The sequence below is a fragment of the Mesoplodon bidens genome (assembly GCF_964165515.1).
Source record: "Mesoplodon bidens genome assembly, chromosome: 9".
Classification (NCBI taxonomy): domain Eukaryota; kingdom Metazoa; phylum Chordata; class Mammalia; order Artiodactyla; family Ziphiidae; genus Mesoplodon; species Mesoplodon bidens.
In genome coordinates this window covers 91,547,242-91,564,059 of record NC_138166.1, presented here as the reverse complement: position 1 = coordinate 91,564,059, position 16,818 = coordinate 91,547,242, and the positions used below count along the sequence as shown (strand labels likewise).

The following is a 16,818-nucleotide window of genomic DNA, read 5'->3' as shown; positions in this document are numbered from 1 at the left end:
GAAAAAGAAGAAAACAAATAACCATCCACTGGGGAGAAGGACAGAGACCTGTCTCCAGTCCTGTTTCCTGAGACCCTGGTTGTCAACCATTCACTTCTTTCCTTCTTATTTTTAAATGCATTTCTTTCTTTCTTTTTCTTTTCTTTCTTTCTTTCTAGATAATATATTAATTGGTTTGAAAACCAAAAAGTATAAAACACTACACATTGAAATTCTCTCTCCTATCCTATTCCCCATCCACCTAGTCTCCTTCCTTCTCTGCCCAGAGAGCCTAGTTTCTTTCTTTTATATGTATCCTTCCAGAGTTGCTTTAGGCATCCTTACACTCAAGTGAATGCAAGTATAGATTCTCACTTTGTCATTCATTTCTTCATCCATTTATCTCCTCTCTCACATCCTCATTTTATTTCCTTTTATTCTACTCACAATAATTCTTTGTTGGAGTTTTTTTTTTTTTTTTTGAGGAGAAAGGTCAGTGCCATTTGTTTTACTTATACCTGATGCCCTGAACAGATTCACATGTGTGCTTATCTTTTTCCCACAGATGAAGTGGAGAGTGAGAAATGGTACCTGTCTACAGACTTTCCATCAACAACCATCAAGACAGAGCCAATCACGGACGAGCCGCCCTCAGGACTAGTTCCGTCTGTCACTCTGACCATCACTGCCATCTCTACCCCTTTTGAAAAGGAGGAACCCCCTCTGGAAATGAACACTGGGGTATACTCATTTTTCCTCCATATAAACAGATTGGATCAAAAGATACGGATCCTCTTTCTCCAATAAGGCATTTAATCTTTTTGGAGCTAGTGGTTGTATATGTTTAAAGATATATAACTATATATGTATGTATGTATGTAAAAATGTATTTATGTATATATCTAGGATATGTTGATTTGGTGTCAGCATTGCTTATATCACTTCCTTTAAAGGCATTTCCAGAAAAATTGGTAGCAAGTCTCATTTCATTTTTTCTATGATTGCTATTACAAAATTTAAAAAATACATAGATAGCCACGGGGAAAAAAAATTCTCCCTGGGACTGATTTTTAAGCCAGTGGAAAGGGAGTGGTTATGATGATGATGCGATCCATGGCTTTCTGTGCCGTGGCAATAGGGAATGCTAGTTCCTGTGTAATACTTTACTTTCCTAGTGTAGTGCTCAGTTGCCCTGACTTAATTCAGGGATCTCCCACCTACCAATTCCTAATGTATTCCCCGTGGACAACATAAGAAATCTGGAATTTCTTCCTTGCTCAGTTCCACACCTACAGCAAGTAAGATTTAGTTTTACTCCACCTTCTCTTTGGGTATTTCAGTGTCTGGTGATGGACCAGAGTCATACTTGTACATCTTCTTCCAGATATTGGAATCCAGTCCTAACTTTCCTTAAGTTCAAAGTCACAGGTTATAAACAATGACTCCACTGACGGTCTCTAAGTCAGATCTCCTCTGAGCGAGGTATAGTGGTCTACCTGTTCAGGAAAAGGTAACGCAGCAGTGGTGGGGCCACTAAGGCTTTGCTGCGTACTCACTCCTGTGCTCTTTGCCTTCCATGCGTGTGGAAGATGAGGGATTGTGGACAGAGCATTTCTGCACTATTGAGAATTCCCTTCTCAATAGCTACCTGAGTCTGTTAATCGGACTAGGCTTCTGGAGTCTGTATTAGTCTCCTTGCTCCATGAGATTTTAGTTCAGTTCGTTTTCAAGCATGTCACTAAGAAAGGACAGGGTCATGGCCTTGCTCCCCATGCACGGGCCAGATACCTTTCCTCCTTCCTGTACTCAGTGTTTCATGGTTAGTTGCTGTCAGTTGTCAGGAACCCGGAGAGAATGGATGCAGCTGGGTTCACACAGTTCCTACCGCAGGACACACTGCTGGAGGCCATGACCCTTAAAAATGTACCAGACTATTTTGTGATAAAAGGCCTTTATAGTCCATAAAAACAATAGAAAGAAAGCACTGATAAGTGAGCCCTGGAGTTTTTTGGTTTTTGTTTTTTTTCTGGCTGCACCATGAGGCTTGTGGGATCTTAGTTCCCCAACCAGGGATTGAACCCAGGCCACAGCAGTGAAAGTGCTGAGTCCTAACCACTGGACCACCAGGGAACTCCCGAGCCCTGGGTTCTTAATTTTAGAATTCTGAGGGCTCCGTCACCTGTACTGCCAGGTTTGGCAATGAGGGAAAGGTTAAGGACTAAAACACCTCCCTGTCCAAGAAGCAGCCTGCACTCAGCCGGGCCTCGCCAGCCCCAGAGAAGCAGGGCTGCCCTGGGAGGAAGACACATATGACAAATAACTCTCCGGGGTGTTTCTTCAGGTTTGTTATTGGTTTTTAAAAACTGTGTTTGAAATTCTTCCTTTAGGTTGATTCCTCGTGCCAGACAGTTATTCCTAAGATTAAGCTGGAGCCTCATGAAGTGGATCAGTTCCTAAACTTCTCTCCTAAGGAAGGTCTGTCCACTCTCTCCTTTGGGTTAACAGATGTGGGTGCACCGTCTAAAGAGATGGGGAATGTGCGAGACAGTGCTGGGCTTGACTGTACCAAAGGCAGAACTTGCTTTATGAAATAGCTCTGTTCTTGATTGTAAATACAAACTTTGAAAGCTAAGTTTTTCCAGCTAAATCATTACCTTGTATACCTAGGCAGGGTGACTTTTCAGCATGTTCATAGACTGCTGTGACTTGGGTGCTGACAAGGGGACAAGGGAACCGCTGCCCTCAAGCCCTCGTGTGGATAAAACCCAGCTCCCTGTCCTGGAGTGATGATCCACAGAGGCAAATAGGGACATATCCAGAAAGGAACCTGGCCTACTTACAACAATTCTAGTTTAAACCCTTTGTGAAGTGAATTCATGGTTTATCTGTCTGAACAATTCAATGTTTTTAAATGTTGATTTCAGACGACAGTTGTTGCAAGGAGCCTCCTTTGTTCCTGCATCCTATTGGGCTTCTTGCCATCCATTTAGAATTAAGTAGTGTCACACTTGGGGTTATCACACTTTCACTTTCTTCTTTCTCTGTGTCAGTCTTTTTCTTGTCCCGTATGAAGTCCATAGTCAGGAATTCTGAACGTAGACCCCTAAGTCTCACGGAGTCTAGGAAGCTCTCTCGGCATTTTTTTAATTCTTTTCTTTCTTTCTTTCTTTTTTTTTTTTGGCTGCGTTGGGTCTTCGTTGCTGCACGCAGGCTTCAGGAGTTGTGGCGAACGGGGACTACTCTTTGTTGCAGTGCGCGGGCTTCTCACTGCGGTGGCTTCTCTTGCTGGGGAGCACGGGCTCTAGGCACACGGGCTTCAGTAGTTGTGGCACTTGGGCTCAGTAGTTGTGGCACACAGGCTTAGTTGCTCCGTGGCATGTGGGATCTTCCCGGACCAGGGCTTGAACCCATGTCCCCTGCATTGGCAGGTGGATTCTTAACCACTGTGCCGCCAGGGAAGTCCCTCTCAGCCTTTTTAATTGGGTTACTTTGCACAGATCCTGCTCTTAATTCTGTGCCTTCAGACAAGCCATCCCCTCCCTTTTTATTTATTCTTTTGGCACAAGGTTAGAAAGGTAGAAGGGTAGCTCATTGGTGTGGTCGACAAATAGGAAATTAGTATATGCACTTGTCATGGGAAGGGTATCTGTGCTACCATGGGAAGGGTACCCGTGCTGCGGTGTAGATGTAATGTGCAGATGTTACATAGTAGCAGTACTCACGGAAACAAAGTCTACCTTCATTCCACCAGAAACATACTCAGGATTTGATCCATGACAACTTAATCAAGGTTGGCATTTACCCTTTATCATCAGTAAAGAAAGGATTCTGTTTTTAAAATTAGATATACTGACTAAAATCCATATTGAGACAGTATTTCTTTTCACTGAGTGATATACGTTTTAGTGCCTTTCAGCTTTATATACTGCTCCAAAGTAATTCCTTTCATTTTTGTGACACTGGTTACAACTATCACATACATCTTGCTTTTTAAATCTATGTTGCAATATGCTTCAGAAAATGTCACAACTGTACCAGTGAATCCCCTAGTGGCTTCGGAATCTGGGATCACTGGAGGAGAAACGTTTCAAGGGTAAAGTAAATGGCCGTCCTTCCTCATTATCCTAGATATACAGAGAGGAGGAAATTCAATATCCTTGAATGCAACAGGGCTTCTAGGCAAAGTAGCCGGTTGTCCCCAGCCCTGTCAGTAAGTAATCCAAGAGCAACATTTCAAGTGATATTTAGAAATCTGATACCGAGGCACCTGTGGCCAGGGCAGTAGCTCTTAATAAGTAAGAGGAGATTCGAGTCTGCTTCACTTTTCCTGCCATGCCGTTTTCATTGTTTGTGGAGCACCTTCTGCTGGGAAAGGAGAAAGGTATTAGAATAATTAGGGCTGTGCCTAGTGAAAGGGACAAGTGAGCTCTGGTATTCTTGGTTAGTTCTGCAGACTAACCGCTCAGCACGGCAGACAGCGGGAGCCCCTGTTAGGTTTGGCCGCTCCTGGGTTTTGTGTTGTTTTTGTTTGCTTGTTTGTTTGTTTACCATGGTTAAAAGATAAACATTGTTAAAAGATAAACTCTAAAAAATTAAAAATTTTAAGAGCTTATTTGAGCAAAACTTAATTACATTCTGCAGCGCCAAACCAGTTACAAGTTTCCACCGACAGGAGCTGGGGGGAGACTTTTATAAAGAAAAGGTGGAAGCAAAGTAAGGAAATTATTATTTTTTTTAAATTAAATATTTTATTTTATTTTTGGCCGCCTTGGGTCTTTGTTGCTGCGTGCAAGCTTTTCTCTAGTTACGGCGAGCGGGGGCTACTCTTCGTTGCTGCGCAGGCTTCTCTCTGTGGTGGCTTCTCTTGTTGCGGAGCATGGGTTCTAGGCGCACAGGCTTCAGTAGTTGTGGCACGCAGGCTCAGTAGTTGTGGCTCACAGGCTCTAGAGTGCAGGCTCAGTAGTTGTGGCGCATGGGCTTAGTTGCTCCCCGGCATGTGGGATCTTCCCGGACCAGGGCTCGAACCCATGTCCCCTGCATTGGCAGGCGGATTCTTAACTACTGCACCACCAAGAAAGCCCAAAGTAAGGAAATTATTGATTGGATATAACTTAAAGCCAAGTTGGCTGTTTGTGACCGGTTGTCCTAGGTTTCAGTCTGGTAACCTCGAAGCATTTAGAGGCTTAGATCTTGGTTTGCCTACGTAGGGCCACCAGAGCACTGGAGCCACCCCAGTCTGATGGCTTCCTTGCTTAATTCATCTGACACCACAGAGTGCCATAGGTCATCATGGCATTGGGAAAAACTTGGTTAACACGCTTGGGACTGCTTCCTAGGTGAGCACATAAGTTTAAGGCGCATACCTACCCTCCTTAGCTGCCTGGAAGTGGTGGCAGAAGAGTTGGCAGTGGAGATGCATAGGATTGTTTTAGAATATTCTTTAGCTTTAAGAGTGCCCATGGACTCTAAAAAACCAGGGGGCTCTTGGGCAGAGAAGCATCTAGTGAAAAGCAGTATGTTAGAAAGAGAAAAGAGATAGGTTAGAGAAAGAGAGAGAGAGAACAAAAGTGTGCTGTGAATGGGAGTAGGCACGGGGCGTGGCAGAGAGAGACACATCACCTGTGGTTACCTAGGATATTCAAGTGTCTCAGTGGGCGACAGAGCCGTCTGGTTGCAGCTTGTCACCTCCAAAGGCAGCTGTGGGGGGATCCTTTCTCTTAGGTGAGTAGCTGTGTGTCAGAAAGTCTCTTCCCATTCACAGTACATCAGGCAGGAGACCGAGGCCTTTCCATGGCCCCGAGCTGTTCTCTGGCCGAGGAAGGCCAGGTGTGTATGAGGCCTCCAGGCTCCTTGCCCAGTTCAGAGCCGCTGCACTCAGGGCTCTGTTGTCCTGGGGGCTCCAGGGGGGGTGTGGAGTGAAAGGTTTACCCAAGGTCATGTTCCTTGGCTCAGTAACAGCAGCTGGCTGTCAAGGTATTTCAGCACAACGTGAAGATTTGCAGGTCAGAAAAAGTGTGAGACCCCAAAGCTCATTTGTCAGGTTGAACTCCAGAGTGGATTCCTCCCTCGGGAACCCATCCCTCCTGCCCTGGAGATGCAAGATTGGCACTGGCTAAGGCTCAAAGGCCCCGGCAGAGTGTGTGGGTGTCTCCCTGAGGAGAGGTGCGCTTAGATGCTGGAGGACTCTGTGGGAGACACCCCTCCCCCAATTTGTCTTCCAATGCCTACCTGTCTATCCACAGATGGATTGGGTATTATCTGAATCAAGAATGCCTGGCATCTGGCCTATGGGCCCTACCATGCACATTCCTCCAGAAACAAATGAGCTTTTCTCAAACACTCATGGGCTCCCTGCTTTTGCTATTAAAAAAAAAAAAAAAAAAAAGATCCTAATACATTAACATGGTTTACAAGTCAAACTATGGAAACTATATGAAATGAAGAGAGGGAACGTTATGCCAGCACCGTCCCTACTTACTGTAATTACCCCTGCCCCCTTTACATCATAATTTTATTAGTTTCTTATATACCTTCCAGAGTTTCTTTACGAAGATACAAGCAAATGGGGGTCTGTATTCTCTTTCTCTCCTTTTTCATACAAAAGGAGGGCTACTTTATACACTGTTTTGCACCTTGATTTATTCCCCTCCTCTATAGGCTGAGACCAGCAGACAATAATGTCACATCTACTGAAACCCCCATTGACCAAAGTAAAACTGAAAAACCCAATCCAAAAATGTATCCAAAATAAAGCCTGAAAATCAAGCCAAGAGCACCTGCCACGAGGTCATATCAAGGACTGAGGACTTGGAACCCAATAATTCAACCTTTCAAATTTTTTGAAAGAAACACTCTTAAAATTTAACCTTAATAGTAATACATCTTGGAGGCCTTTCCATATCCACACGCAGAGATTCCTCATTCTTTTGTTCGGCTGTCCTGAGTTCTGCTGTAGGGATGTTGAATGTTGAACTGCCCCAAGTCCTGCTCTGTTGCTCCCTGATGGATGCAATCCGTTCTTTTCCCCTCAGCCTCCGTGGACCACCTGCACTTACCGCCCACCCCTCCCAGCAGCCACAGCAGCGACTCAGAGGGCAGCCTGAGCCCCAGCCCGCGCCTGCACCCCTTTGGCCTGCCGCAGACCCACAGCCCCGCCAGGGCTCCAGCGCGGGCCCCCTCGGCACTTGCCAGCTCCCCACTCCTCACCGCACCGCACGTGAGTGTCCCCTGCATCCCTGCACCCCCATCCCCCATTCTGTCACTCGGACCTTCACCCAGCGTGGGTACCATTCGGAGCCTGTAGGAAGTTTTAAGTGTAATTGCTGAAGCAGGGGGATGACAGTCTTAAAGAACATTTTCTAAGAACTGCCTGTGACCTCATCATGCTAACACGTTCTCTTCCTTTCCTTTGCACACTTCCAGTTTTTATTCACGTTTCTTTTTTATAGCTACAAACATGAGGAATAAAAATGTGTTGTTATTCTTCTCAAAATTGTATCACAAATATTTATCATCAGTTTAGGCGGTCTTTATGACCTATGATAGGAAATAATTTATTTTTTAAATAAGCAATCTTTGGTGAACTGAAAACTTGCTCTGAAGGTAAATGCGTTGATGTCTAAAGCTCAAAAATATAATTTAACCTTTTTTGTCTGTGGTGCAACTCTTAACCCAGTGACTCAGGATAGAAATCATGAGTCAACATTCATCCCTCACATATATAATTTTTCCAAATAAAAATTAGGGGTAGGGCTTCCTTTGTGGCACAGTGGTTAAGAATCCACCTGCCAATGCAGGGAACACGGGTTCGAGCCCTGGTCCGGGAAGATCCCTCATGCCACAGAGCAACTAAGCCCATGCGCCACAACTACTGAGCCTGCGCTCTAGAGCCCACAAGCCACAACTACTGAGCCTGTGTGTCACAACTACTGAAGCCCACACGCCTAGAGCCTGCGCTCTGCAACAAGAGAAGCCACCACAATGAGAAGCCCGCACACCACAGTGAAGAGTAGCCCCTGCTCACTGCAACTAGAGAAAGCCCGCGTGCAGCAAAGAAGACCCAACACAGCCAAAAGTAAAATAAAATAAATTAATTAAAAAAAATTAGGGTTAGATAATTAACTTCTCATTGTTCTGAATAGTTGATTGATTTCTATGAGGATTTAAAAATTAGTCAGCCTTACTGAATTTATAATATCACATAGAGCAAATTTGAATGAAATGAATTATTTAAAAATTCTTAGAAGAATCATGTATTAATTAACATAATTTTGAAAATTTGAGTTCCGTCTGTGTCAGAAACTCAGAAAGTTCTAGATCTGTGGCCACGTTCTTATATATCTATTACCGAGGGCCAGGGAATTAACTCTTTCCACTCCACCTTTGCCTTCTCTCCTCTTACCCTTCACTCCTTTGATTACTGAAATAGTGTCCATCCTATGGATTTGTGGGTCCTACCACAATTAATCCATTCCACGTGGTCATGGAGGAAATCCTTCCCATATCATACCCTGGCTCAGTATCTGTGTTATTTCCCTATTATCTGTTGGCATCAAGCCCTCATACCTCTGCTGGGTACAAACACCCTCCTCCGTGCCCAGCCTGCCGCTGCTTCCAGAACTCTTCACCCCCGCCCCCTACACAGAGTGGCTTCTTCAGTTACTTTTTACAATACTGCCTTTGTTGTAATGCCCTCCTCTGTGTAAATCACTCCCTTTCTTTCAGGACGCCCCATTCAAGCCTTGTCTGCTACCCTAAGCCTTCCCTTATCACACGGACTCACATAAGCGTTCTCCTTCTTCCTATTTTTAATGTACCTTGAGTGAATGTTACAGTCTAGCACTTAATTGCTCTCATTCTTTCACGTGTTTCAATTCAGTCTCGGTCTCGATCATTAGCTACTTAAGAGATGGAGTTCATTTTGATTCTTCCGTGCATCTAATGTGGAGCTAATATGCAGTAGGTACTCCATTTATTTGACTAATTATAAACACATTGTCCTAATATGGGTGAAATGAGATGAGCTACAGTTCTCATCTCCACTGATGATGGACAGTCTGGGACTGTGCTGACCAGTGACTTCTATGGAACATGCCTGCAGGTGTGTCCCTAGGAGCCCTGGCCCCTTAGCTGGAAGCAGAGGTCAAGAAGCAACTCCTAGTGTATAGAGAGCATCTTGCAAAGTGGCATCTTTAGGAGAACAACAAAACTTTCCACAAACAGAGTTCCAAGTGAATCCTTCATCACTCCGAGGACAGGAAATCTCTAGGGACGTGGGAAATGAATTGTATCCTTTAATTTTGATGTTTTAGCCAGCAGCGTACTTTCTGGGAAATAATGGGTGGAGGTTTCTTTACCCGTTCCCTTATATTATAATCCTTGGGTTGTAACACTCACACGAGTGTCTTCTGCATTTTTGTTTCCACTTCATAGTGCCCCTTTCTCACCAAAAGAGATGGGCCTCCTTTTCCATTAGCCATTGGCAAGACATCATAACAGACCCTCCTCATCCCTCAGGAGGTGTTTCTCCGGTGCGCCCGGCTTTTCCTCTTTGACCCTTTTCTGCTCCTTGGTCTGCACAGAAGCTGCAGGGATCAGGCCCCCTGGTCCTGACGGAGGAAGAGAAGAGGACCCTGATCGCCGAGGGCTATCCCATCCCCACCAAGTTGCCCCTGACAAAATCTGAGGAGAAGGCCCTGAAGAAAATCCGGAGGAAAATCAAGAATAAGGTGAGCCCTTCAAATCCAGGTACTTCTGTGAGCAGAGACAGTGAGCAAACCCGGCCATCATGCCCACCCTCCCTTCCTGGTGGCCAACACTGGCCCGTCCCATTGTGGGGACCAAGGCTTGCCCCTGTCTTCCCCCAGACCTCCCCATACATCTTCTGGTCAGTGGACCTCCAGGTCGGGCGTGCACACTCTGTGGTGCCTAAGATGACCCATACAGGGGTGGGAAGAAAATATTAGAACTCCCATTTACGCTTTGAAAAAATCTCAGCCTTTAAAATTTGTTTTATTAGATACACAATATTTCCCTCTAGTAGGCATGTATATAATTTATAAATGAATGCATGTAAATGTATTATGGGTGCTTGCTTAAGTTTTTTTCTTGATAGAGGTTTTTGATAAAAAATTCTGCAGACCACTGTTCTATACCTGGGTCCAGCAGTCTTCTAGTCCTAGGCCCCTACAGTGGGGATCAGGGGTGCAGAGGCCCTGGGGCATGGCTAGGGCGTGGGCAGAGCAGGAGGGAGGGGACAAAGAGAGAGGAAGGAAAGAGCTTAGAGTTAAAATTCTTTGTCCATGTGCAGAACCGCCAGGGAATTTTTATACGACTAACCCCAACTGGCTTATATTATGTATTATAGTTGAGCCAACTAGGTCCACAGAATTGAGATCATTTATCTAAGACCATACAGATGGTTCGTGACCCACATGTTCCAGTCTGACTCCTGGACCACTGTCCTTCTCACTGGGGGCCTAGTGTGTTGGAAAGTAGATGAGAATATCAGCTGGTTGAAACCAGGGAAGGCAGAAGAGGTGATTAGTAGATGAGCCAGTAGGTTAAACAAATGGCAAGTGGCCACAAAAGTGAGCAGGGCTTTTGTGATTTCTTTCCTCATGGCCTCTTGTCATACTGGTTTACTGAGATAGCTGGAACATAATCCTTTTTTCTCCCCTTCCATTGCAGATTTCTGCCCAGGAAAGTAGGAGGAAGAAGAAGGAATACATGGACAGTTTGGAGAAAAAGTAAGCCTCCTGCCAAAGTGGTTGTGTGTACTGAACAATTCATGTAGAGAAATGTAAGTGCGGGGTGGGGGGCCCTGCTTTCTATGAGAAGGGGGTTCAATTTCTCCGTCTGGACCCCAGCAAAGGCCGTTGGTTTATCAGCTGTGTTTTGCCTGCCACCTAGTGGTTTTTAGAGGGGGAATCTTATTGATCTGGCAGGTGATAAAAAATACATTCAGTCTTAGTAGGCATTTGTACCGCACAGTTTCCAACCAAGGGTCCTTAAGTCCCTGAAGGCTTCCTTTCAAATAAGTACAAATGCTAACATTCATGCATATTCCTGGACTCCTCAGAGGAGAGGCGCTAATTAATCAATTCCTGTTGGCCACATCCCTCGCACGCTAGAGAAAGCAACAGGGGATGAAGTAAGTAAGGCAGGTTGGCGTTCTTCTTTTTCCGTCCACTATAATTTGTGTTATAGGGGAGTGACTTTTCACAAAAACACTTGACGGCACCTTTTGCTCTTCTGAATAGCCTGGAATATCAGGAGGGCTGTTAGAAAAACGTAAATTAAATACAATTTTGTATTAGCCCTAGAAAATAGTTCCCATCTGGCAAACTAATGCCATTTTAAGATGGGAATGAGTCCCGGGACCTAGAAATGAATCTATATGTGTGTCTGGTGAGAGGAGCGGTTGGTGGATCCTGGCTGGTTCTTAAGTTCCTACTGAAAGTCAGTGTTTCTTCCTCCTGATTTAGGTGTTGGTAATAGAGCATTAAGCAGTCCCATTCTGTTTGTTATTGTCTGTGGGTATCCAGGGTCAAGATGTTTCGATGAAAATCTCTTTATTGCCTCTCTGGGGCATGCCTGCTCCGGCACCTGGATTCCTTGTCTTGAGGCCCCGGGTTCTTGTCCTTCACTCTCTCCCTGCCCCAAGCCCCTTGGCTTCCTGTCAGTCCTTCAGGTCAAGAGTACAGCCAGCAGCATCCAGACCCTGTAGCATAGAGGGAGAATTGTGATGGACATTGAGAGCCATAGGGAATAGTCGAGAGAAATCAAGGTTGGAACACCCTAAAAGAAGTTTATGTTTTGTGCCGTCCCTATTCATTTTCCATTACTGAGGCACTGGTTACCCATCTCCCTCTCTCTCTTTTTTCTTTTGTCTTCTCACTCTTTTCCCCAACTCAGGTTGGCCAAGTTCTCTCCCTCACCTCCCTAGAGTAGCTGCTTCCCTGTCTTTTTTCTCTGAACCCCACCTGCCTCCATCCTAGCTCCTGGCTTAGTGTTTGCTCCCCTGATAAAAAAACTAAGTTTTTTTTTTTTTCTCTCTCTCTCCTCTGTAGGGTGGAGTCTTGTTCAACGGAGAACTCGGAGCTTCGGAAGAAGGTGGAGGTTCTGGAGAACACCAACAGGTGAGGGTCCCTGGCGTGAGGAACCGACACAACTGCCTGATGGAAGGTGGGGAAAGAGGGGGAGATCCAGGGCCAGAGCTGGGAGGAAAGGGGAGGAGATGACATTGAAAGGATAGTTGTGTCAGGATGCTCAAGACAGTCGCACTTCTCTCACCTGTTCCTCCCGTGTGTGTGCGTGTGTGCACACACACACACATGCATGTCCTTTTCTCTTCCTAAAATACGTGGGATTGATGAAGAGGCTGATTCTGATAAGGGCTATGATGAGGGGGTTAAGGAAGAGGCTTGGAAAAGAATAAGGTCAATGAGTCCGATTTTCCTGAAAATGACATCAGACTTTAGAGGTGGACAAAGAGGGCCAGACCACTTTTTTGTCACCCAATTTGAGTAATAAATGGTGTTTTTTAGTAAAAAAAAAAGGAGAGAAAACCAAGTTTGTTTTTTTAATTACTGTTTTTAAAAGTTAATTAATTAATTACATTTTAAGCCCATTTTGAAAAATAAATATAGGATTGTTCCTCTAGCACCTCTTGTGCCAGGTACTGTTTTCAGCATTTTATAGATATTAATTCATTTAACCTTCTAATGGCTCTATGAGCTGGTCCTATTACTATCCCCATTATATAAAGGAGGTCCTGAGACTCAGAAAGGTTAGGTGATTTGCCCAAGGTCACGCAGTAAAATGCTAGAAGGCTGCATTTGAAGGCAGGCAATCTGGTCCTGGAGCCTCGATGTAGGAGAAGCATACTGAGTTTACCCGGGGTCATATGCAAGAGAAAGGGGTTAAGGTACAGGGCTGAGAAATGGCGGTTGGGGAGTTTCATCGTGTGTGTGTTTGTGTGTGTGTGTGTGTGTGCGCGCGCGCGCGCTCATGGAGCCTGCCTATGCTTTGAAAATTAAAGTGTTCATTAGTCAAGGGATCCTGTTGCCCTTAGTTGTTATAGATCTGACAATCCAAGCAGAGAAAAATTGACTTTTAGGTAAACAAAATTTTAATTCATCATTTTAAGGCTTAGCACTAATGCCTAGTAACAATTTTGCAAATGTTAAGGGATCAGGGTAAATCTATTTGCATGTCATTTCATAATAACTTGAAGTTTGGCTCCCATTTTCTAAATCTTCATGGTCTGTTGCTCAAACAGCAGGCTAATCTAGTCATAAGGTAAAAATACCATCCGCAGGAGAAGTGGACATTGTGACCCCGCTGGGTTTCCCTCTGCATTTCTGGGAATGTGTGCTCATACAGCAAGTCAAGGGCAGTCACCTCTAGTGCTCTGTAGACAAACAACAGAAGTAAGTAAATGTCACCAGCTCCATGTGGTATCACCTTGATCCCCTGAGGCAAAGGAGCTGGTTTCCAGTACGACTTCAGGTTTCCCGTTTCATGGTTGCCTTTGGCCATTAGTCTCCTGAGGCTTCCTCTCTTCTTATGTCCACCTTTACACCTGCCAGAGTGGTTCTCAGGGTCCTGAACCCCACCAGCGTCTGTATCCATCTTGTTAGCATCCTGAGCTGATAGTGTTCCCACCCCCCTGTCCTAGCACTTGCTGTTGCAGAAGTCCTGTGTTCATGAACGGGACAAATCCAGGTCATGAATTGGTGAACAGGGGAAGAAGAATCCATCCAAGATAACCGTGGAGTTTGGTCCAGGTTGGGTCTAGGCTAGGGGTTCTGGCTGTCAGGTCTATCCACAGCCACACGGGGGCAGCAGAGGCACAAAGAGCAGTGGGTGCTTGTGATGAGACGGGGTTGCTGCCACCTTTCCGGGGGGAAAAAGGGTCTCTCCTCCCCTCTCCAGGCTGACCCTGCTCTATCATATTTTTCTAAACTTAAAAAGAAAAACCCACACATGTAATATATGCCCATTGTATAAAAAATTAGAAAATACAGTTTAAAAAGGGAAAAAATTGACAATCTTTTCACCTAGAGAGATGTTTACATTTTGGAATATTTTGTATATATATGTATTTGTATTGTACATCCTCCTCTGTTAAGAGCCTTTTCCATTTAACAAAAAGCACTGGGTATATATTTCCATATCAGTCAATATATTTCTACAGAATCCTATTTCTTTCAGATTTCGATAAAGAGCTGTCAGCTGAGGAGCCCTGACATAAACCACATCTGATTCTATGTAACAGCAGTCCGTGTTTTGCAATTGTTTTTTATGTTTTACAATAATGGCCACAGCCTTTTTATTATGATATTGGTATGAGTTATGAGTTACGGGAGCATATGCATATTTGAGCTTGGGGTCAGCATATCTGGCGTTCTTCCCTGAGAGCCAGTGGTGGTTTTCCTTCTGTTTTCTTCACTGACTGTGGAAGTTTTTCCCAGCCATTCAGCCTGCTGGAACCTCGACTGAGAACACCGTCTATCTTATGCTAGTGGTGCTCTCCTTGTCCCTGGACTGTAGGAGCCTCCACTGTGGTTCCCCCAGAGGCCCAAGTGCCATCTCTTCCCTCTTCCAAACTTACCTCTCCTGGTAGACAACCTTTTATGATGGAAATGGTTGCTACTTGATTAACCGGCAATCTTCCCACAGATAGTCTGATGAGGGAGTTCTTATAGTCATCATCTCTCAGTCCAGCAGCTTTTAATGTGCTTTGGCTTGAGAAGTCAGGGAATAAAAGCAGAGCCGCTCTTGTTCACACAAGGAAGGGCCTTCCTTGCCCCCGACTTCCTCTTCTCCATTCTTCTTCTGTTCCTGCCAAGGGCCTCCCCTCGCCAGAGGACACTGCAGTCGCCAGAGTGACTGTAACATGAACCGTGGCAATCTCCTGCCCTAAACCAGTCAGGAGGAGTTGGTGTTTGGGGCCCGTGGTAAGGGGAGATTTTCGGACCCTTTATTCGTCACACCGTGTGAGTGACCCAGTGTTTGAGCTAAGTACAGGGTAGGGCCCAGTGAACACACACCTGTGTTTGTGTCCTGTTCATGCTTCTTGTATTAACGTCCTTTGGAGGTAGCTGGGCAGAGGTAGAAATGGCTGTGAGAAGTGGACAGGACCCTGGGTCACCAGAAGTGGGGTGGGAGACCTCGTGTGCCGTTGTTTCATTTGGCACGATGTGGCAGGAAAGGCGAGTGGGTACGTGGACCAAAATAAAGACAAATTATACCTCTTTACATTTTACCACTTCTCTGCTCCCCCCACGAGGGACTTTCCATCTATCCAGATGAGAATGAGCCCTCAGATTCCAAATCAATCCCGACTCTTCGGTTAGTACTCTCCTCAGCAGCAGCCATTTAGCATGCTCTTGGCTTCTAGGCAAAAAAGCCCCTATTATCTGAGCTCAGGAAGCTGGAAGAGGATGGAGACAGGAGAGGAGACTTCTGCAGCCTTACCCCAGGAGCCTAAGAGCAGCCGAAGCAGTGGGAAGGCACCTTCACACTTCTTTGCTAAGGCGATCCACGAATCGCACGCCACCAGGAAATGTGTGAGCTGAGAGTGAGTGGTCTCCCAGGAGGCCCTCTTCCTGTGCTCAATCAGGATATACATTTGCACTTTGCAAAGTCCAGGTGAGGCCATGTTTGGCGCCGGAGGGTCTTCCTGGCCTTCCTTGCTTATCATTCGCCTCTCCGAGCTGCATGTCTCATTCTTGAGAGACCCTGTCTTTCCCCCACTTTCTAGCCTTTTCTTCTGCACAAGTGATGCACATCTACTGCCCAGCCCATCCATTTTAGGTGTTTGTGGCCCAGTTTGCTCCATTCATTTTTAATTTTGCCCTCGTGCTGTAGGCTATAGGGCTGTGAGCCACTATCCCTCTCCTCAGCCCTGATTTGTAGACTCATAGGTGCTTAGACTTGAAATGTACTTTAGACATCATCTCATTTAACTGTTAATCACTTCCTTTTACAGAAGCGGAAACTGAGGGCTGATGAGGTTAAGATCATCCATTTAGAGGTGGGACAGGGACTAGAACTCAGCCACTTACTTTCTCAACTGGACCTGACCTCGGTCTCTTTTGCCGCTGTTGTGCTCTCTCTCCAAGGACCGCTGCCTTTCCCAGCACGGGGTCAACCGTAGTTCCAAACAAGAGGACCCAGCTTGGGATCTGTGTTTTAGGGGGCCCTGCTCTGGCTTTCCCCTAGCCACGCCCCTCCCCATGGGATGAGGAGTCAGCAGGAACAAGGCGATATATCTGTCTGGGGCTCTAACCTGGCCTTGGAGGAAGCTCGACAAAGCAGGTGTCGGGGGTACCCATGGGCAGTGTTTGCCTGGCTTGGGGTAGGTAGGATGAGGAGAAACCTTAGGATGTATGACATGTATGGGATGTGGGCCTCACTGGTATTCTTTCTCCGAACCTCACAGAAGGTGAGGGATGTGCTTGTCCTGTCTGTGTTGTTATCAGAAACAAGAATTCGTTAGTTTTCCTCTTTGACCTTCCTCTTAGCTATAGTCCTCCTCTCTGTCTCTACTCTTCTTGTTCTTTAAAATCTACATGTGATTCCTGATGGCGGTCTTTCCAGCCAAGCCCACTGGGCTCTGACTGTGCTGTCCTCATTTGTTTGTGTAGCCGCACAGCTGCATCCATTTGCACCAGTTTTGTCTGTCGGCTTCCTCCTCACTGTTGTGTCTTCCACGTGTGAAGTCTTCTGTTCGACTGACTAATCAGCTGGTCCCTCTCTCCTGCTGTGCACAGAGAGGCCGTTAGAGTGCTCAGGAATGACCTACGTCCAGGAGTGACCCTCTGTAGACCT

General features: G+C 45.6%; 1 protein-coding gene across 2 annotated transcripts in view; it reads left to right on the top strand.

The window, feature by feature from the left end:
* Window positions 1–16,818, top strand: part of CREB3L2 (cAMP responsive element binding protein 3 like 2) — a 122,418-nt gene that overhangs the window by 86,786 nt on the left and 18,814 nt on the right. For both annotated transcript variants that reach the window (XR_014016687.1, XM_081244470.1), the window contains exons 3-8: window positions 545–720; window positions 2,367–2,454; window positions 7,011–7,195; window positions 9,561–9,707; window positions 10,669–10,727; window positions 12,051–12,119. Coding sequence is in view for 1 of the 2 variants with exons in the window: in XM_081244470.1 (XP_081100596.1) it covers window positions 545–720; window positions 2,367–2,454; window positions 7,011–7,195; window positions 9,561–9,707; window positions 10,669–10,727; window positions 12,051–12,119 (724 nt within the window). In the remaining variant the exon portion in view is untranslated. The remainder of the gene's footprint in view (window positions 1–544; window positions 721–2,366; window positions 2,455–7,010; window positions 7,196–9,560; window positions 9,708–10,668; window positions 10,728–12,050; window positions 12,120–16,818) is intronic.